This window comes from Chenopodium album, chromosome 13 (genome assembly GCF_948465745.1).
Source record: "Chenopodium album chromosome 13, dcCheAlbu1.1, whole genome shotgun sequence".
Classification (NCBI taxonomy): domain Eukaryota; kingdom Viridiplantae; phylum Streptophyta; class Magnoliopsida; order Caryophyllales; family Amaranthaceae; genus Chenopodium; species Chenopodium album.
This window is the reverse complement of record NC_137846.1, coordinates 16,144,360-16,167,401: the sequence shown is the minus strand read 5'-3', so window position 1 is coordinate 16,167,401 and position 23,042 is coordinate 16,144,360. Positions and strand designations below refer to the sequence as shown.

Below are 23,042 nucleotides of genomic sequence, written 5' to 3'. Positions count from 1 at the left end.
CCGATTCAATTAAGGTATTAGTGTTTGTTCTATTAGACAACAAAGATCGCATTTTTTTCACTTCGTTCAAATAAGAGTTATACCCGACTTAGGAATTATTTTTGATCAGGTGATTACGACTTTAGCCTGTCATAAAGCTAGGGTCAAGCACCTTCCAGCGATCCAGTCAGACCATTGTCCTTTGCTCATCTCCTCAAATAGCTTTGCTCCTCTAGATGCGATCAACCATCCATTTTGTTTCCAGGTTGCGTGGCTATCTCATGAGAAATTTACTGATTTTCTTTTGGATAAGTGGAAGTCTGAGCAACCCTTGATGGCCTTGTTGAAATCTTTTTCTACTGACTTACAAGAGTGGAACAGGGATGTGTTCTACAATATATTTAGAGAAAATAAAACCCTCATGGAACGCATTAAAGGCATCCAATCCGAGCTCTGAAGTTGCAGAAAATCGGGTTTGTTAAAACTTGAAGCGAAATTAAGAAGGGAGCTTGATTTAGTTTTACATCAAGAGGAGCTACCGTGGTATCAAAAAGCGAGAATTGATTGGATTCAAAACGGAGACTGCAGCACCATCTTTTTCCATTTAAGTACCGTGCTTAGAAGGTGGAGAAATAAAATCGTGGCCATCAAGGATGAAACAAGAAACTGGTTACATGATCAAACTCAAGTGAAAAATCAGGTGGTCTCGTACTTTACCAAGCTCTATACAGATGAAGGACAAGGGGACGCTTTTGACATTCCATCAGGTATGTGCCCTGCATTTTCACTATCTGACTGGAATACTCTAAATAGGCCTTTTACTAATTGTAACATTGAGTATGCCGTGAAGAATATGGGTTCTCTTAAGGCTCCCGAGCCTGACGATTTTCAAGCGCTTTTTTATCAAAAGAATTGGGATACAGCAGCTCCCAATATGTATGCCTTAGTGAAAAGTGTGCTTGAAGGGAAGGGGATTCCTGGTTCTTTGAATGAAACATATATTGTCCTGATCCCAAAGATAGATAATCCGGAATCTGCCAATCAATTCCGCCTTATAGGGCTTTGCAACGTAGCCTAAAGATAATCACTAAGGCATCGTGAACCATATTAAACCTTTCCTGCCGTAATTGATTGCAAATTCTCAGTCCATCTTTGTGCCAGGCCGACAGATTACTGACAATATCGTAATTGTCCAGGAAGTTCTTCATACTACGAAAAGAAAGCAGGGTGGAAAGGGCTATATGACGATCAAGATTGACTTTGAGAAGGCGTATGATCGTTTAAAATGGTTGTTTATCCGTGATACCCTCTTGGAAATGAATTTCCCAATCAGACTAATTGAGGTCATCATGGAATGTGTTAGTTCTCCTTCAATGAGTGTGTTATGGAATGGTGAAAAGACTGAGGTGTTTTACCCTTCTCGAGGCATTAGACAAGGAGATCCTTTGTCTCTGTATCTCTTCGTTATGTGTATGGAGAGATTGAATCAAGTAATCGAAGAATCGATCATGGCTAACAAATGGAAGCCAATATATGCAAGCAAGGGAGGTCCTTTGTTATCGAACCTTTTTTTCACTGACAAATTGATCCCTTTGCCGAGGCTACATCTGATCAGGCAGTGTAGGGAATATTTCAAGCCATTAACCCCAAGCTTGAACCCCACTGTGATCATACACTTAAGTATGGTGGCGTCCAAAGGGAAGGAAGCTAGAGCAAAAGAGTCGCCAACAAGTTTTAGGAACTTGTAAACCGTTCACAAGGTGAAGATTACACCCCTTAACGATCCAGGAGATCGTCAACTCCAAAAGGTCTTGAACCAAATAGGGTTCGGGGATGAAGGTACAAATCCAATCTAAAAGAGATTGAACCTGCCCTATAAAGGCCTCTACTTCATTCTTCTCGTATTCATGTGCGCTTTCTGACTAACATGCAATCAATAGATTTACCCTAAACCTGTTTATCTATGTTGGTTGAATTTAATGCACAAATAAAACTATTATTGGCGATCACTTGAATTATAATCATATTAGCCCTAAACAAGATTATTAATTATCTTATTAAGCGTGATTACAAGTACAAATTCCCTCTAAACCTGCAAAAGAGGGCGTGATCAAGCAATAACAATAAATAATAAATATCAATCAACATAATAATCATGATAATGATAACAATCACCATAATCATAATCATAATCATAATAATAATCACAATCATAATAACGCTAAAGCATAATAATAGCAAGATCCTAGGCATGATACTAACAAGATTAATAACAAACCCTAGCATGTCACTAAGCAATAAAAATCAAAGCTTTAGCCCTAACATGATACTAACATGATATTAGAAAGCATAGGAAGCACCCTAAACATAATACTAGAAAGCAATAATAACATCCTAACATGATACTAGGAATTAAACAAATTTAAACATGCTTTTTACAAAAATAGAGCAACAAGATTACATACTTTGATGCCTCGTACCTCTTTCTAATAACAAAATACACCCGTTAATAACTTCAAGGAAAATATAAAATCAAACAATTAAATTAAATAATTGAAAGAGAGATTTGGGACCAAACCCTCAGAAATTATAACCTTTCACGTCTAGGGCGAAGGCAACTTCGAACTTGGCTAGGTGTTTCTAGATCTCGTGTATGAGGAATTTTGTTTGTGAAAAGCTAGAGAGATGAGAGCATTAGAGAGAATTTAGAAAATAGATTGATTGATGATAATTAATGATTGTTGATGATTGTTGATGAAAACGGAGGTTCAGGACCTATTTATAAGAAAACAGACCGGAAATAGGTAGAATTTGATAAGGAATAAAACTCGACTCTGTCGCCGCAAAACCGACCTTGTCGCCTGGCGACAAGCTCTGTCGCGTGGCAACAAGGCTTGTCGCGTGGCGACAGCCTGGATTCCTACGCGCTTTCAAACACGGAGTCCACTTATCAATCAAAATTGACTTGTAAAGTCCGTATGAAAACTGAAATCGTATTTTTCATAAAATAATATTTTATTCCAAGTAAAACTTATCAAAACATAATTATTAATTCTAATTTTATTAGGACTTAAAAGAACCTTCTAGAAAATTCTAGAAGACTATAATTAATTCTAATAACTTTAGGAATAATAATTAACATTAGGCTCTCCCTTAGATCATCGGGCCACATGTAAAGATCAAACCGGGCCCAGTTTAGTATTTTGGCCATAACTTCCTCCTTATTCATCGGAATTGGGCTTATAATATATTGTTGGAAAGCTCTTTGCAAGCCCCATCCAACCACACTATTATTGGACCCTTTTCGTGGACCAAACTAAACTGGATTGACTGTTTTCATAAAATAGAGTTGTTTTTCGAAAACAGAAAGAAAGAGTTTAATAAATACCAACCGTAACACCGGACCTTTCACACTTTCACCTCGTTCGATTATCATTCGACGCAAAAGGTATTCATCACTGGGTTTGGTTTTGGGGAGACACAAATGGGTGTCTACAGAAGCCCCCACTTTAACTGAGTTTGGAGAAACGCAAGTTTCGAAGACGCAAGTTTCGAAGACGAAAGTCAAAGTATCGATAGGGACGGAGAATGATTCAGAACGTTCTGCGATCCTAAATCATTCTTGTAACGCCAATACCTGCAAACTAGCGTTAGTTAATACAGATAAAAGAGTTAAGAAACGCGTATCTTGCACCGTCGAGCACACGTCTCTGGAGGTAACCGATTTGCTGCATTTTGTTTTTGTTGAAGACCGCTCTGCTTGTAGCTGCCTCCTACTTTATCGAAGATGACTCTGCTTGTAGTCATTCTCCGCCGCTTGTGACCATCTTCCACATCCTAGGGAACACGATCGAAGATAACTTTGCTTGTAGCCATCTTCAGTTTTCATGATAATATTCCGAAGAAAATTATCGAAGACCAACGCTTGTCGATCTTTTAAAGTTCGCTTGAACTTTGCTTCCGCTGTGCCAGTACATTGGCGCTTTTGCTTGCTTGTAAACCATTATGTCGGTGCCTTTGCTGTTTATGAACCAGTATGTTGGTGTCTTGCGATGAGCCAATGTTTAGGCGCTTTAAGCTAAGTGAGACGATCTTTTGTCAGGTCGATCACTTAATTTAATCGTAATCGAGCCAATTGTTAAATCATGTCAAGTTTCTTAGAAGGGCTAACTGGCGTACCAAGGAACCCGAAATTGCTGCACGAGGTTCACATAACCATGTTATGGAGCCCTGTACTCTATCGCCGCTCCAGCGCTAGTCGGAACTGCTTGTCGCCAAGCGACAGGCTTTGTCGCCACGCGACAAACTTGTCGTTTGGCGACAGGGTCGGGTTTTTTAAATACCCCCCCTTTCTTCTTCATTTTTCGCTGCTGCTGTCCTGTTTTTTCGCATTTGCTCAAAACTTCGATCTTCTCGTTCTCGCTCAATTCTCAACCGAATTCGCTCAAACTTGTTGCAAATCAAAGCTTATTTCATCTATTTTCCCGATCCATGTAAGTTTTACTCAAACTCAACTCGGTTTTTGCTGAATTATGCATTCTTTGTTCGCGACTTTTCCGAAAATTCGAATATGTTCTTGCTCAATTTGCTTCTTTTGTTGAATTTTATGCCTTGAACTTGCTTGATTATGCTTATGCATTGCCTTGGGAGTGTTTTGAGACTTGTTTGACTCAATTTGGTGAAGAAATGAGCAATTCACCATTGTTGGACCTCTTGAGGTCGTGAAGAACAATGTGATCCGTTCTTTGTGATTTTTCCAAGTTCTTCTTGTACAATTTGTCACAATATTTGTCATAGTATTGCAAGAAATTGTTTGGTTGCTCGAAAATGCTAATTATGCTCAAATTGAATTTGTGCTCTGTTTTAGTACTACGTACTCCATTTTTTTGCGAACATAGTACCATGCGGCTAGGCGAACCTTAGATACTATAGAGCCTTAATCTTTATTATTTGCATAATATAGCATGGTTAGGCAACGCGACGCTGGTTCTCAGTCGAGGGACACACGCCGGGAGGATGAGCCTGTCGGCGAGGGTGAGGATCCCTCTACTAGATTTGGACCTCTCCCAGAGTGGGATGAGCACACTCTCTTCTTTTCTCCTGAGCACCATATTTCTGAGCGGGTGCGACGCGGGCTCATCAGCGGGAGGACTCGCAGTCATGGTTCTGGCAACAACGTCATCGGTACGCTATATAAAAGCGTACTTCAGCAGAGACGAGGCGTTGCGACAGCTGTGGGAGTCCTGTGGGTTGACTCCCCTCTTTTGGGCTACTCAGGCCATGTACTCCTATGATGGGGGTAACCTCGTCGTTCGAGATTTGGTGGAGTTCTTTTGGGACACCACCAACACCTTTCACTTTCCCTTGGGTGAGATGACGGTCACTCCTGCCGACTTTAGTCTCATCACAGGTTTGGAGTTTCGTTCTTCTCAACTGCCATTTGACAGTAATATTACTGTCTACTCACCGATGGTTTTGGAGTTATTGGGTCCGATTGCTATTCGGGCCCGTGCTGAGGCTCAGCCGGGACAGCTTAGTTCCCAATGCATCCGCCGTTCCACCTTAGTAGCGGCTTTTGAGGATGATGTGACCACTCGCGAGCAGCGGGTGCGCATCTTTGTTCTTATTTTGCTGTCAGGGACCTTTTCTCCTGACAAGGGTAGTCGAGTACTCCTCTACTACCTGTGAGCTGTTCGCGACCTTCACCTGGTTGGGACGTATGACTGGGTCAGCTTGGCCTATGCTGACTTTCTTCTGGGCTTGTGACGTTCCTGCCGTCACAGGGTCTTGTCTGGAGAGATCGCACTTTCTAGTTTCTGGAGGGTCGTAGTGGTATATTTCTATCCTTTTGAAATTAGCTCTAGACTTGCGCAAGCATTTGCTGACTTTCTCTTATCTATGTAGATTTGGTTCTACGAGTACTTCCCCTCGCTTACGCTGGTAAGACCTTCACCTCGCGAGCTTCCCGTTGGCGCTGGTTAGGGAGGTCGTACTGGCCAGGTCGAGACTACACGTATTCGAGATCTAATCCTCTCGGTAGATTCTCGTCAACACTTATTTTTTGATATTAATCTTTTGAGAGCTTTTATCTTACTTAACTGTTTTGTAGGAGCCTGGCGTGGTATACCAACCATGGGCTGATTTGGCTATACCTGCGCTGGCCGTGCAGTATACTATCGAGCGTCATTATTTTCAGGGGACGTATGACGCTACAGTGTATCTTGGTGAGAGAGTAGCTATTCAGCACTCCTCGGATGTTTTCGTCGTCCTCACTTGCCTGCCTCAACATATGTTTCATGAGGCGTTGATGCGTGACTCTGCGAGTCGGTCGTCTCCTGGCACTCCCTGGCGGTCTCACGTCCATTTGGAGCAGAGTTACGAGGATGACTTGCTGCCTTTGCTAGCGCCGGCCCCTGTTTTGTCTGAGGAGGCAGCGGTATGCTTTACTTTTTATTTTTCATTAGGTAGCCCCCAAGTGAATTCTGATCATTCAAATTTTATTTTATCAGGCTGGGCCTAGGGAGTTCGTCCCTCTGAGGATGTCTATCTATTACCAGGGTACGTTCGGACCGATTGAGGAGATGATTCCTCCAGCCCCCAAGGATCAACGTTTTGTGGAGCGCTCCATTCCTCGTCACCAGACTCGGGTGAGCTTATCTATTTTCTTGCTTTTGTATTTGTTCTGTATTGTCACTGACTTTATTCCTTTGACAGTTTTCGCGCGAGGTGGTGACAGCCATGGCGAGGTGTATAGACGCCTTTCGCAGCCAGCTCGTGAGGTTACGGAACCGGGCTACCTGTCGGAGAAATGACGTTGAGGAGGTATCTCTCTTGTCTTTCTTTTGTATCACCTTTTATTATATTCTTTACTTGGTATCTGACTTGACTTACCTTTGCAGGGACAGCCTATTCCTTCACCCCGCACTCGGTCGAGACCCGAGGCTAGGAGAGAGCCGACTAGATCTGGCTCAAGGCGTCGCCGCACTTCTGAGGGCGGCCGAGGTAGCCGGTCTGAGGCTGCTCCAACCGAGGACTCGGTTTCTTCGCCTGAGGATGTCTTTGCTGGGCCGTCGGGCCAAGGAGGCGTGACATCGGCTCCTTCGATGGGTGGTGGGACGTACGAGGTTGGCTCGTCATCGCGGCAGCCCTTGCAGCCTCAGCCGTTGTCGATTGGTGAGCCTGGGTGGACTGGCTCTGAGCTGAGGTTTCCGCCGACTGGCGGGTCAGGAGATGGTGAGGGGCATACTCCCCGGACTACAACGTTCTTTGATATGATGGGCGTACCTGATCATCTACGGCCTCCGGCACCACAGTTTGTACCTGTGCTTATTTATTTATTTGACTTCATAGGACTTTGTCCGTTGTATTATATGGCTCACATATTAGACATATTGTATATACAAACTTTTTATATTAAGCCTGTTTTATCTTTGCATTTTATTTTTCATTTTATGTGTATGTGAGTGTGTGCAAATTGTGACTTAATTTTTGCGCAAAAATTTCCGTCATTTTTATTATCAATGGAGGGTATCCGACTTTCTCCCCCAAAAGAAAAAAATGAAAAATAAAATGATTTCGACTAAAAATAAGCCTAAGCCCAATTTAATCAAAAGAAAAAAAAAAGCAATATGGATTGGAATTGTATATAGGGGTATTGAATAACGGGGTGTAATATGCAAAATCAAAGTCGAATCAAAGTCAGAAAAACACGGTTTGTATGACGCGTAATTGTCGCGTTGTCGCCACGTGTTTTTCTTTATCGCCATGCGACAGACGTGGTCGCCACACGACAAGCTTGTCGTTTGGCGATGGACTTGTTTTTCCAAATCCTTTCAGAATTCGAAATATGCCAAAAATTGTTTATAAATAGCCCCCAAATCTGATGATTTCTGTATAATTCAAACAGATGAACTCAAAATTAATCATGGCTTTAATTAAGAAGAGTTTTGTGATTTCACTCGTGAGTGGTGTCTTTCTTTAACAACGAAGGAGAGAAGAGAACTTGATTTTTTCCATATGGGGGGTATTTATGGCATAAAGGGGGTAGATCTTGATATAGAATTCATTCATACCACCTTAGAATATTGGGATCCTAATACTCATTGCTTTAGATTAGGCTATGATGAAATTTGCCCTTTACTAGAAGAGTTTGGTGCCATTCTAGGCTTTCCTTCATTAAATCTTGTGGTAATGCCTAGGGTGAGTGAGTATTATTACAAAGATTATGAGCGTTTCCTTGACCTTAGGGGTAAAGATCTAAAAAACATAGTGCATGGTAATAATGTTGATTTAAAAGAATTTGCACGTTTTTATTTTGATAGACCACGCTCTGAATCTTTTCATGTTTACAGGAGAAGAGCTTTCCTCTTTTGCATGCTTAGCCAATATTTTCTTACTAACGGTAAAAATAATGATGGTCAAGCAATTATAATATCTGTGCTAGAACAAATCGAATCTGGGAGAAATCCAATGCCATTAATCGTTGGAGAGACTATGCTTAGTCTTGATGAATTGAAAAAGAATCCAGAAACACCTCTTCGAGGCTCTCCAATTTTATTACAGGTAGAAAAATAATATTCTTAATTTCATGTTTTTGTATAGCAATACTGATTATGTGCATTGAATTTTACAGATGTGGCTCATGGAGAGACTAGATTTAATTAGTCCTCCTGATAATATTGACAAATATACCCCCAATTGCTTTGTTTGACGAAAGAAACGTTTCTCCTTGAAGATGGGTCACCGTGAGTGGGGCAAAGTTTTTGCCTGTTGTAACTTCTCCATTAAATGGGTCGTTCCCTGGTGGAAGCTTGAAAAGATGATTGGTTGTAATACCCAACCCTTTTGTCGTCTTCCTAGTTTGTCAAAATTGACCTTTTATTATCCCTGCAGAGTAAAGAGGCAATATGGGATTGCGCAAACCATTCCTACGGGAGATCTTCGTCGCCCTTATGAATTCCCCGTTTCACAAGAAGTTGAACGATTTGACAAGTATTGGTGTGCTAGGCCTTTATGGGAAGTGATTACCCAAAAGGTTCCACCTTCTTTGTCCAATGATGTGAAGCAATGGTTGACTGGTAGATCTCAAAAGGACCGAACCAAAGTAGAGAAGACCAATGTGAAGACTCGCCTTGGTGACAAGAAAATTCCTGCTAAGGAACGCCTAGGTGGAAGAGTTGAGTTTAAGACTCCTGTGACGCCTAAGAAGAAGAGTGCTAATAAAGAAAAAGGAAAAAGAAAGGTGGACTCTACAGAAAAGAAGGTTTGGGTAGAGAAAAAGCACGGAGTTTTAGCTGTGGGAGAGACTATCCATACTAAAATCGAATGTAGAGCCTCTAATGGATGTCTCTTAGCAAAAGTGATGGATGAAGAGGAAGCTTCTGACAAGAATTGGAAAAGGATTAAGAAAGAAAAGAAAGATTAGAGTATTGCTTTTCCTTCAATTTATTAGACAATTTAAGTTAATTTTAATTTTTTAAGCTTTATTTAAATTCCATCAATAATGTAATTCTTTATTTATTAATGCAATTTCAGCTTTTTAATTAAATTAACTTTACATTTGATTATTTAAAGCAATGAAAACAACTGAAAATATTTTTTTTTTCCCGAAAAATTTCTTCGAGTACGGAAGTCGAAAAAATTTTCCAGAATGCACCAAAGTTGTCCAGATGTATGCAGAAAATTGGCGCTGCTCATATGAGTCTGTCGCCAGACTTTTCATCTTGTCGCCTGGCGACAGACTTGTCGTTTGGCGACAAGGTCCTTTTTTTTTGGCGCTTATGTTTTTGTCGATGCTGGGACGCGAAATTCTTAATAATTAAAGTGGTTGCACCCTTTAAAGGGTTGCCTACGTATCCTTTCTTAAGGAATCAGGCCAAACGTAGCTCTCTTGAGTGTCCTGCTCAAGTAATTATGGGTAGTACTTCTTAAGTTGGTCAAGATTGGTCATGTTTGAGAATTCATTGCCGTCCATGTCAGTTAATTGAGTTGCACCTCCTGACAAGATTGTCTTGACAATGTATGGTCCGGACCAATTGGGCCTGAATTTGCCTCTTAGATCCAAAACATTTTTCCTTAGTGCTTTTAGTACCAAGTCTCCAACCTTGATGTTTCTTGTCTTGACCTTCTTGTTAAAGTGTCTAGCCATACGAGTTTGGTAGCATTGGGTATGATGTAGAGCTTCTAGTCGTTTTTCATCAAGTAGAATTAACTCTTCATACCGTGCTCTAGTCCATTCAACTTCATCGAGTTTACTTTCTAACGCAATGCGTAGAGAAGGTATTTCTAGTTCTACAGGGTGCACGGCATCCATTCCATAGAATAGGGCGAATGGCGTGTTTCCTGTTGACGTTCGAATCGACGTGCGATAACCCCAAAGTGCAAAATGGAGTTTGTCAGGCCAATCCTTGAAATTTTCTGTCATTTTCTCGATGATAGTCTTTAAATTTTTGTTAGCTGCCTCAACTGCTCCATTTGCTTAAGGTCTGTAAGGGGAAGAATGGTGATGTTGAATACCATACTTTTGTAACAATTCTTCGCATTCGGCTTGAAAGTGAGTTCCATTGTCACTTATCATCTCATGTGGGACTCCGTATCGACAAATTATGTTTCTTTCGATAAAGAGTGCTACATGTTTTGCAGTGAGTTTAGCATATGATTGTGCTTCAACCCACTTTGTAAAGTAATCGATCGCTACCAAGATGTACTCGTGACCTCCTGTTCCAGGAGGTATGATTTTTCCGATTATATCGATTCCCCATGTTGAGAATGGCCATGGTGAGGTGTAGGTGTAGAGAAGAGATGGAGGAATATGTTGCAAATTTGCATAAATTTGGCACTTAGGGCATCTTTTTACATATTGATGACAATCCCTATTCATGGTAGTCTAATAATACCATTCTCGCATTATCTTTTGGACTAGCATTTTGCCATTAACATGCGTTCCACATACTCCTTCGTGGACTATTCTCATAGTTCTTTGAGCGTCCTTCTTGCCTACACATAATAGGGCTCGACCTTTAGGTACCCTTTTGTGTAACTCATCATTTATGAGTACGTATTGGGAAGCCAAAAGTCTTAAAGCTTGTTTTGCTCTTTTGTCAGCATGAGGAGGGTATTCTCCTTTGGTGACATAATTGAGTATATCGGTATACCATGGTTCTTCTTCTTCTTCTTCTTCTTGGATTGTTTCATCATCCTCTATAGCTTGAATGTATGCTGGTTTGTGTCTTTTCTCTATAGTTAGAGGCATTTGCTCAATTTCCTTAGGAATCCTAACCATTGAGGCTAGTCTTGCCAAGGCATCGGCAAATTGGTTTTCTTCTCTAGGTAGATATGTGTATTCTACCTTTTCCAGTTGACCGGTGACAGTTTCCAGATAGGTTTGGTAAGGGGCTAAGCTTTCGCTCCTTACTTTCCATCTTTTGGAGATTTGGTTGATGATCAAGGAAGAATCTCCGAATATTCGAAGTTTCTTTACACCCAATGCTAAAGCTGTTTCGAGGCCTCCTACGCATGCTTCATATTCTGCAGCGTTGTTGGTAACGTCGAAATCTAACTTTATTGAAATTGGAACATGTTCTTCTTTAAGTGATACTAATAGGACTCCTACGCCACATCCCTTTTGGTTCGAGGCTCCATCGAAGTATAAAGTCCAGGTATCATCTTCCGTGACCATCAAGTATTCATCTGGAAATTCATTGTCGTGTATTGGTGTCGAATCTTCTATTGGAAAGTCCGCTAAGAAGTCCGAGACTACAGATCCTTTAATAGCCTTTTGAGGCATGAATCTTACATCAAACTGGGCTAGGTTGACTATCCACCTTGAGATGCGTCCGTTAAGCGTGGATTTCTCGAATAAGTACTTGAGAGGATCCATTCGTGATACTACAAAGACTGTGTGAACCAGCATGTAGTGTCTTAACTTGGTTGTGGCTCATACCAATGCGAGGCACAATTTCTCAAGTGGTGTATAGCGTGCTTCATATTCGAGCATCTTTTTGCTTAGGTAGTAGATGGCGTTTTCTTTTCCTTCTACCTCTTGTGCGAGCATAGCTCCCATTATTTCTTTGGTGACTGTTAAGTACAACCGTAGAGGAATTCCTGGAAGTGCTGGGGCTAATACGGGAGGATTGGCGAGATAGGATTTGATCTTCTCAAAGGCTTTTTGACACTCGTCGTCCCATATTACTGGCACGTTTTTCTTAAGCTTCTTGAATATTGGTTCACATATTGTTGTTAGCTTAGATATGAACCTACTTATATATTGCAACCAGCCAATAAATCCTCGAATTTGCTTCTCGGTTTTGGGCGGTGGCATTGACATGATTGCTTTGATCTTGGTTGGGTCTATCTCTATTCCTCTAGAGCTTATGACATATCCCAAGAGTTTGCCTGAGGTTACTCCAAAAGCACATTTGGATGGATTCAACCTCATGTTGTATTTTCTTATTCTCTCGAAGAATTTTCTTAACGCCACTTGATGTCCTGGACGGTCTTTAGATTTCACAATCATGTCGTCCACATATACTTCGACTTCTTTGTGCATCATGTCATGGAGTAGGGCAGTTGCTGCTCGTTGGTAAGTGGCACCCGCGTTTTTCAACCCCAATGGCATTACCGTGTAACAGTAAGTACCCAAAGGTGTTATGAATGTTGTTTTCTCCATGTCTTCTTCGGCCATGAGAATCTGGTTGTACCCTGCGTATCCATCCATGAATGAGAGAAGTGCGTGATTTGTTGTATTATCTACCAAAATATCGATGTGTGGTAAAGGGAAGTCGTCCTTTGGACTTGCCTTATTTAGATCTCGATAGTCGACACACATTCGAACCCTACCATCCTTTTTTGGAACTGGGACTACATTTGCAACCCATTCGGGGTATTTGGATACCCTAATAAAACCTGTAGTTATTTGTTTTTGTATTTCTTCTTTTATTTTAAGAGCTACGTCGGGTTTCATTCGACGCAACTTTTGTTTTACAGGTTTCATTCCTGGGATTAGTGGTATAGTGTGCTGAGATATTTCTCTGTTAATACCTGGCATATCTTCATATGACTAGGCGAATACATCGATGAATTCTTTAAGTAGATTAATCAAATCGGTTCTTTCATCTTTGTTTAGCGTGAATCCGATTTAAATTTCTCTTTTAACGGTTGGATCTTTTGAGATATCAACCATTTCAGTATCCTCAATTATTGGTGTCTTATTTTCAAGTGTTTCCATTGCTTTAATAATTTCTTTGTCATTTTCATCGTTAGTTAAGCAATACTCGTCATCTTGAGTTAAAGAAAGACACGAGGAATAAGGGGAAGAAGACATATTATTAAACTTAGAAATCATTACATCGAATAAAGAAATGTCTGTTGGGACTTGATTGCTAACTATCCTAGGAGTAGATGCTGAAATCAAAGAGCTAGAGGGAGATGCTACAACTAGAGATTTAGAGGACTCGATAGGGGAAGACTCTGACTCAGACGATTCTTCGAACATTGGCCCTTGTCTTGTAGTTATTGAGATCTTTTTTCCGCTTGCAGTAGTTACCTTCACTGTCTTGCGCCATCCTCGTACTAAATCCTCTGCTGGAGTGATGAGCTTAGAGGGATCAAAGTTCTCGCTTTGTAGGACTATTTGAATGAGTGAAGAATTATCCTCTATATATCTTGGCTCATTCTTTTCTTGCCCAAAGAGAAGTCCCATGACATTAAAGTCAAAGCATGGGGGTGCTTTTTCTTTATGGATAGGAGTTGGGATTTCATCTAGAAAGCAACAATCCAGAAATATTTCGAATCCAGGTTATCTTATGCCGTTTACAACAAAGGGTTTTGGAAATTCATAACATGGATAATCTTCTCCCTCTCTTATGAACTGTCCATTTAAAGTAAGAGGGTAATGATCCATTGGGATTACTTTCTTTTGTGCGCGAGCATTTCTATGTGCTTTTGATCTTTCTCGGGCTCGCTTTAGATCTTCAAGAGTCGGTTTGAAATCAAGTCCGAAAGTATCTAATTTAGGGAGGCCAGGTAGTCCCATCTGTTTTGCTATCCCTTTCTTCTTTCCTAGAGTCATTCCAGGGAAGTGTCCTTGTTTTCTCAGGATAGCATTGGTTATCATGTTAGAGTGGAGGTCATAGCGAAGAGGGGTCTTTTCATCTTCCTCGATTAAGGAGACCTCTTCATTAAAGCCCCACAGGTCTTCGTCATTCTCATCGTGCTCCACATTGATTAGTGGATTTTCTACTGTTTTGATCCTCATAGGTGAAGCATCGATTGTAATTGGTACTCCTCCAACTATGGCTTTCACTTGTTGGTGAAGAGATGAAGGGACGACCTTTAGGTCATGAAGCCAAGGGCGTCCCAACACTAAGTTGAACGAGGCCTTAATATCTACCACTTGGAATGTGGTGGCATGTTCAATTACTCCCGCCGTTATGTTCATAGTAATTGTGCCTAATGCTTGGCGACGTGAGTTATCGTAGGCTCTTATTCCTTGTGTTGATGGAGATAAGTCTTCATCTCTTATTCCTAACATCCTCGCAGTTCTAAGTGGGAAAACGTTAATTGTCGATCCATTATCTACAAGAGTCATGGGGACGTTCATTCTCTTGCAAATTACTGTGAGGTTGAGAGCTTTGTTGTGCTTGTCACCTTCCGGCGGTAGATCTTTGTCGGAAAAAGTGATCAAATTAATAGGACTCGGGAGATCACTCGTGAGGAAATTAGCCAACCTCTCAAGAGTGGTGTCCGAATCTATCCCTACTTTAGCTAAGGCATCCATGACTGCAATTCTATGTTCTCGGGATGTAGCTAGAAGTTTCCATACGTTCATTTTGACCTTAGTCTTTTTTAATTGTTTGAAAATACCGTTGTCTTCTATGATTGGTATGGGAACTTGTTGAGTAGTGGGAATAGGTTGTGTAGTAATGGGAGGTTGCATTCTCCCGGATCTTGTGAGGACATCTATGGGTGAATCCTCTTCATCCCAAATGTCTCCTACTGGATATGTTGTCGAAAGTGGAGTTTCTTCGACGTCCTTGAGGTAGACATCCTCGTCATCACTATCCCAAACCCCATTAATGGTAGCATCTTGTTCTTGTGGGATTTGAACTAGTTTCTTGTTATCAATCAATCTTTGGACCAAGTCTTTGAACTTGAAGCAATTTTCTATAGTATGTCCTCCCGATTGATGATATGGACAGTAGTACCTATCTGTCCTTTTTAGTGATTCAAATGGTCTCGGTTTGAGAGGTTGAATTTTACCATTCTCGGAGAGCATTTTGAACATATTTGCATAAAAAGTCCCAATTGGAGTGTATGGCCTATTGCTCTTTTTGGGTGTGTCAATTACTTGGAGGGAGAACGATTTCTTCTTTTTAAGTAGAGATCTACTTTTGAGTAGTTCGTTTCGTTCTTTTATAACCTCCATGGCCTCGCGTAACAATTCTCTTGCTTCCAATACAACCTGAATAAGGATACACACTTCTTGTTTTGTCGCAGGTTCTTTTCCACAAGGAAAATGATCCTCGGCATCCTCGAAGATTTCCTCCTCTTCTTCAATAGCTTCGACGGGATTAATGAAATTCGCGGGGTCAACCTGATTTTCCTCATCGAAAATAGCCAAGGAATCCGACAGTGGTGCATTATTGATATTTGGCTTCTTGCTTACAGGGGGCAATGGAAGTTTGTTGTTATCAATTAAATCTTGGATTGCTTCCTTTAGCTTCCAACAATTTTCCGTGAGATGGCCACTACCCTGATGATACTTGCAACGTGCATTGGGGTTCCAGCTAGCCGTTCTCTTTTCGACAGGTGGGTCCCCAAACGGTCTAATGGGAGTTATAAAACCTTTTGCATGTAAACGATCGAATGCGGTGTCATAACTCATACCAATAGGAGTAAAGTTCCTCCTAAATGGTTTCTTTTGTCCTTGATTATTCATAGCGAGGACTTCATTCAAATTAAAGGTGCTAACATTATTTGAGTGGGTAGATTTGGAAGAAGAAGGATTGTCGTTCTTCTTGCCTTTCCAGCCACTATTAGAGTTATTGTTGTTAGCAGCTTTTTGTTTAGCTAGGTCGTCTTCAATATTGATACCAATGTCATAGACGGCCTTGAAAGTGTGCAAGTTATTTTGGTATTTGAGATGCTTAGAATATTTTTCTTGGAGGTTCTTGATGAACATTCTCACAGATTCTTTCTCACTAGGCACCTCAACCATTTTTGCAGAAGTTTCCCTCCATTTATTAAAGAAAGAAGTAAATCCTTCATTCTCTTTCTGCTTAAGTATTTCAAGTTCCCTATGATCAGTTTCAACTTGAATATTGCATTTATATCTATCAATGAAAGCGTTTACAATTGACTCCCAAGTAGAGGTTTTCTCTTTATCAAGAGAAAAGTATCATTGCTGACAAACGGTTTCTAAAGATAGAGAAAACACAGAATGAAAAGCTTTCTTGTCTATTCCCTTAATATTCATTACAGTTTCAAAGGCTCTTAAATGAAAATAAGGGTTATCCATTGCTTTGAATTTCGGGATGTCGTTGGCATTGAACTTCTACGGAAGAAGATCCTTGTCCACCGAGACCCCTTGTGAGCTAATGCCCTGGAATCTATAGTCATTGGATAGTCTGCTCAAACTTTCCTGGATGAGCTCCATTTGCTGTTGTCTCACAGGGTCATTGATTTGAAGAGTCAGATTCTTCAACATTTCAGCCATGTTAGCTACTTGTCCCTTGAGTTCGTTGACTTCTTCCTGACTTGCCATTATCTTCTTAGCTTTCCTTTTTCGACCGATTGGCTTATCAAAAACTGAGATTTGAACGAAAGTGTTGTCCTTAATTAAACGCCCTTCCTTTCTTAACCACGCGCTGTAGATTAAACCATATTTGTTTTAATGACTTGACTCAAATTGACTTTGATTTTTATGGTTTAAAAAAAGCAAAAATAGGGTGCATATTTTTTGGGAATGGGTTCAAACAAGTGGTTTAATTGGAGGATTAATATCCGACTTACCCCCCTAAAAAAATGACGGAAAACACGCATTCAAGATTCTCTAGACATGGTCAAGGTGTGACATACATGTTACGTGTGTGCTTTATAAATGAGTGCAAGTGACATGCTTTGACTACTGTGTATGACCATCGGAGTAAGTGCCTAGACTCAATTAAGGACTTAAATATGGCTAAAGCTATTAACAAATTAGTTAAACTGATTAGCAGACTGTTTAGTTAGACTCGTCGTGATGACTCGAGTAAAAATCTAGACTGTCGCTGGAACAACAGAACTGTCGCCACAGTTTGAAGCTTGTCGCCAAACGACAAATTTGTCGCCAGGCGACAAGCAGTAAACTGCGGCGCCACAGCCCAAAGTCCTGCGCCATTGCTGGAACATTAATCTGGGACCGTTTCCAGTAAGCTTACTCTAAGGGGACATGCCTACAGTCGTACTAAGTCAGATTAATTACTTAATTAGTCTTTAATTAGTCAAATTAATTAATTAATTATTTAGACAAAGTCCTTTTTAGTCATTAATTAGTTTATTTAGACTTAAACACAAGTCAAACAAACGGTTAGCACATATAGGGTATGCACAAGCAAAGAATGCACAAATAGTTCAAATAGTCACAATATGATGCAATGAGTTTGCAACCTAACCATGGATCTAGTTCTCTAAAGTTCAAGGATATGGGTTAGTCAAAGAGGGTCCATGGTTATGAGTCCGGATGCATCGCGCGGAAGCCTTACCTTTGGAAGGGTTGGCACATATGGATGGGACCCCGCAAGTTAAAAACTTGCTTCCACAGTTTGGTGGATTCACAAACTCGGATGTACCCGTCGTTGCCAGGAGCGTTCGATTGGGTAGATGGAGCGTGAACCCCCAGAGGGTTATGTCCATATGTAGAACACATATGGGTTTCAGAAAATAGAGAAAAACTCAATTAGGAAGCAGAATCGAGCCAACAGTGCTAGAAATGGTCAAAACAAGAAGGCAGAGTTCTGGCTCGGTATTGGAAGAACTTGGCGCCAGACTACAGGGACTGTCGCCGCAAAAGTACCCTTGTCGCCAAGTGACAGAACTGTCGCCAGGCGACAGAAGCACTTTACAGGCGACAAGCCCTGTTTTCTAGACGCTAGTTCCTACATGCCTCAGCAGGTATCTACGTTCTTAGAATTTTCCAGATTTCGCAGTATTATTACAATTCTAGTTGTGAAATATATTTCTCAAATTTCCTACGTGTAAAAATCCTATGTTTTTGACTCATTTCGGATGGTCTATCCAATGAGGACCTTTTTTTATGCATATGACAATAATGTTAATCAAAATTACGCACATGAAATACTTAGAACTTTTCGAGTCTCATCCACTCATTCTAAATCATTGCCGAAATAAATTTCAGGAATTAAAATAGAAATCCTCCCAGTGGAGTCGCCAAAAACTATAGGGAATATTTCAAGCAATTAACCCCAAGCTTGAACCCCATTGTGATCATACACTTAAGTATGGTGGCGTCCAAAGGGAAGGAAGCTAGAGCAAAAGAGTCGCCAACAAGTTTTAGGAACTTGTAAACCGTTCACAAGGTGAAGATTACACCCCTTAACGATCCAAGAGATCGTCAACTCCAAAAGGTCTTGAACCAATTAGGGTTCGGGGATGAAGGTACAAATCCAATCTAAAAGAGATTGAACCTGCCCTAAAAAGGCCTCTACTTCATTCTTCTCGTATTCATGTGCGCTTTTTGACTAACATGCAATCAATAGATTTACCCTAAACCTGTTTATCTATGTTGGTTGAATTTAATGCACAAATAAAACTATTATTGGCGATCACTTGAATTATAATCATATTAGCCCTAAACAAGATTATTAATTATCTTATTAAGCGTGATTACAAGTACAAATTCCCTTTAAACCTGCAAGAGAGGGCGTGATCAAGCAATAACAATAAATAATAAATATCAAGCAACATAATAATCACAATAATGATAACAATCACCATAATCATAATCATAATAATAATCACAATCATAATAACGCTAAAGCATAATAATAGCAAGATCCTAGGCATGATACTAACAAGATTAATAACAAACCCTAGCATGTCACTAAGCAATAAAAATCAAAGCTTTAGCCCTAACATGATACTAACATGATATTAGAAAGCATAGGAAGCACCCTAAACATAATACTAGAAAGCAATAATAACATCCTAACATGATACTAGGAATTAAACAAATTTAAACATGCTTTCTACAAAAATAGAGCAACAAGATTACATACTTTGATGCCTCGTACCTCTTTCTAATAACAAAATACACCCGTTAGTAACTTCAAGGAAAATATAAAATCAAACAATTAAATTAAATAATTGAAAGAGAGATTTGGGACCAAACCCTCAGAAATTATAACCTTTCACGTCTAGGGCGAAGGCAACTTCGAACTTGGCTAGGTGTTTCTAGATCTCGTGTATGAGGAATTTTGTTTGTGAAAAGCTAGAGAGATGAGAGCATTAGAGAGAATTTAGAAAATAGATTGATTGATGATAATTAATGATTGTTGATGATTTTTGATGATTGTTGATGAAAACGGAGGTTCAGGACCTATTTATAAGAAAACAGACCGGAAATAGGTAGAATTTGATAAGGAATAAAACTACACTCTGTCGCCGCAAAATCGACCTTGTCGCCTAGCGACAAGCTCTGTCGCGTGGCAACAAGGCTTGTCGCGTGGCAGCAGCCTGGATTCCTACGCGCTTTCAAACACGGAGTTCACTTATCAATCAAAATTGACTTGTAAAGTCCGTATGAAAATTGAAATCGTATTTTTCATAAAATAATATTTTATTCCAAGTAAAACTTATCAAAATATAATTATTAATTCTAATTTTATTAGGACTTAAAAGAACCTTCTAGAGAATTCTAGAAGACTATAACTAATTCTAATAACTTTAGGAATAATAATTAACATTGGGCTCTCCCTTAGATCATCGGGCCACATGTAAAGATCAAACCAGGCCCAGTTTAGTATTTTGGCCATAACTTCCTCATTATTCATCGGAATTGGGCTTATAATATATCGTTGGAAAGCTCTTTGCAAGACCCATCCAACCACACTATTATTGGAATCCTATCGTGGACCAAACTAAACTGGATTGGATGTTTTCATAAAATAGAGTTGTTTTTCAAAAACAGAAAGAAAGAATTTAATAAAAACCAACCGCAACACCGGACCTTTCACACTTTCACCTCGTTCAATTATCATTCGACGCAAAAGGTATTCATCACTGGGTTTGTTTTTGGGGAGACACAAATGGGTGTCTACAGGCAGGAATCATCAAGAGTTGCTTGGACCGTTTCTGTGCTGCCTCTGGACAACGAGTAAGCTTGCAAAAATCACGAGTTTATTTCTCTCGCAATATCATTTTGGAAGAGCAGGGAAACATAAGTGAGACTTTGGGGATGGAAGTCACTGATGATTTGGGCCTTTAGGGATGCCGACTTTGACCAGTAGAGTGACAACGTAGACCTTTGCGCACCTTTGTGAAAATATAGATAGGCACTTGACTGGGTGGAAATCGAAATATTAATCACTTGCAGGGCGTATTAACTTTGCCAAATCTACTGTAACTTCCATAGCCAACTACTCCATGCAATCTGCCAAAATTCCTAGGTCAATTTGTGATAGTATTGATCAAAAAGTTCGAAGGTTTATTTGTAGAGGTGATGAAGAGAAGAGCCGGAACCATCTATTATCATGGGAAACACTGAAATCACCTCATGATAAGGGTGGAATTGGTATCCGTTCTTCCAGGTAAGCAAACTCAGCTTTTCTTACCAAACTCGGCTGGAGAGTTCTCACGGAACCAAATTCATCATGGTCAAGGGTCCTTCGTCACAAATACTGTAAAGGTAGATGTGATATAGACATGTTCGTTCCTACGTAAAATATGTCAAACATTTGGCGTGGGATTACTGACAATGTGGAGTGGCTGAAAAAAGGCTCGGCTATAACTGTTGGGAACAGTCGTTCTATGCTTTTTTGGATCACTGCTGGGCATCTAATGTGCCTCTCTGTGAGCTGACTACTGGTCCTATTCCTAGCTCAATGGAAGGAGCAATTGTTGAAGAACTTTGGGACACGAATTCAGGTTGGAGGTGGGATTCAATTGCTAATATCCTTCCATCCTCTGTTCTGAAACGTATAGCAGCTCACAAAATAACCGAGGACCCGGATTTAGGTGAATTGCGTTACTGGAAAGGGTCTAATTCAGGGAAATTTTCAATCAAATATGCAATGAGTATAATGAAGGAGGATGATATGACTCCTACAGACACAAAATGGGAATTAGATTGGTTAGCTCCTGTGCAGCAACGCATAAGAGTTTTTCTATGGATTTTTTTCCATGATCGTGTACTTTACAATGCTAACAAGAAGCTAAGGCACCTCACTGATGACCCCAGATGCAAAAGATATGGATGAGACCCTACTCCATTTGCTCCGTGACTGTCCAACAGCAAGAGATATATGGAAAAGTTTAGGTGGAACAGCCTTTTATCCACCTTTTTACACAGGTAACTTGGAAAATTGGTTAATAAGAAACTTGAAGGGAAGTGAACTAATCCACTCAGAAAAGTTGCTTACCTGCTTTGCTTCTGCATTATGGTGGATTTGGAGATGACGTAATTGCCATGAGTTTGGGAATGTTAATAATATTCCAGTTGATGTGGGAGCCTTCATAAGGGCTCAAGCTGATGCAACCTGGGATGCACTATCAGGTAGCAGCTCTACTTTGTCTGCTGGACGTGGGAACAATCCAAGGAAGGAGGTGCTTATCTGTTGGTCAGCCCCCCTTATGGGCTGGGCTTGCCTTAACACTAATGGGGTAGCCAAGGGGTCACCAGGTTTTGTAGGTGGAGGTGGAATTCTTCGTGACTGAAGGGGAGCATTTATAAAAAATTTCATCGCTAACTTTGGGATTTGCAATGCATATAAGGCTGAGCTAATGGCAGCAGAGTTGGGTCTGCAGATGGCTAGAAATTTAGGTGTTACTAAGTTGATTTTACAGATGGACAATAAAGCTTGTGTAGAGGCGATTAGCAATGTTGCAATCCAAGGAGGAGAATGTGTTCACATTCATTCTACTTGCCGTAGTTTAATTAAATCCTTTTCTTGTATTAGCTTAGTTCATTGTTTTAGGGAGGGTAATAAAGTAGCGGATCGACTTGCCAATATGGGAGTCATCCACGAGGAGAGGATTACTTACTTCGATTCACCTCCGATCGAAATAAATAATCTTCTTAGGGAGGATGTTGTTGGTGTGGCATGGCCACGTTTTGTAGTCTGAGTTTCGTTTGCTTTGAATAAATGGGTTCTCACCCCCTTTTGCATCAAAAAGAAAAACCAATTTTTATTTGGAAATATAGGTAAAAATAATCCCGACTTTGGTTGGTTCCCTTGAATAATCCCAAATTTGAATTATTTTTAAATAATATGAACTTTAGGGGGGGGGGGGGTATTCGCTTTTATTGGTCCTAATCGGTCACCTAACCTGTTATAACAAGTTGGTAGACATGTGTCAGCAACTCAGCGCGTGATTAGTAAAAAAAACAAAATCATGTAAAATGTAGGATACTCAGTATTTGCATGCATAATTTGACCAATTTATCAAAAAGGGTCGGGGCAGTTTGTGTGGGAGGTTTGGGGGGTCGGCGGTTGGTCAGGTTGGGTGCTAAAGGGCCGGCCAGCCGATTGTTGGTGGTTAAGGGGGTGGCCGACCGTTTTCCGACGAGATAAAAGGAGGGGCTAGGGTTTGGCGGTGGTGGGTAGGTGGCTGGGAAAATTTTGAGGTTTTTTTTAACTTTTATGAATTAAGATAAATGGTCCAATCATATCATGACATGTGTCATGATTAAACCCTAATGACTAATGGAGTTAACGGCCGTTAGTCATTAATGGCACTCGGTGAATTTTTAAAAAACAGGGTGGCATTTGGTGAATTATGAAAAGCCCGATGGCATTTGGTGAATTTTTAAAGTGCTCAGTGGCATTTGATGAAATAGATGTAAAAAT

General features: G+C 40.3%; 1 protein-coding gene across 1 annotated transcript in view; it reads left to right on the top strand.

The window, feature by feature from the left end:
• The window catches only part of LOC145575300 (uncharacterized), a 29,097-nt gene extending 7,188 nt beyond the window's left edge, over window positions 1-21,909 (top strand). Inside the window, exons 3-8 of the mRNA XM_081633185.1 lie at window positions 680-1,048; window positions 1,125-1,469; window positions 20,297-20,417; window positions 20,570-20,783; window positions 20,972-21,435; window positions 21,692-21,909. Coding sequence (XP_081489311.1) covers window positions 680-1,048; window positions 1,125-1,469; window positions 20,297-20,417; window positions 20,570-20,783; window positions 20,972-21,435; window positions 21,692-21,909 — 1,731 coding nt within the window. The remainder of the gene's footprint in view (window positions 1-679; window positions 1,049-1,124; window positions 1,470-20,296; window positions 20,418-20,569; window positions 20,784-20,971; window positions 21,436-21,691) is intronic.
• Window positions 21,910-23,042: the final 1,133 nt, after the last annotated feature.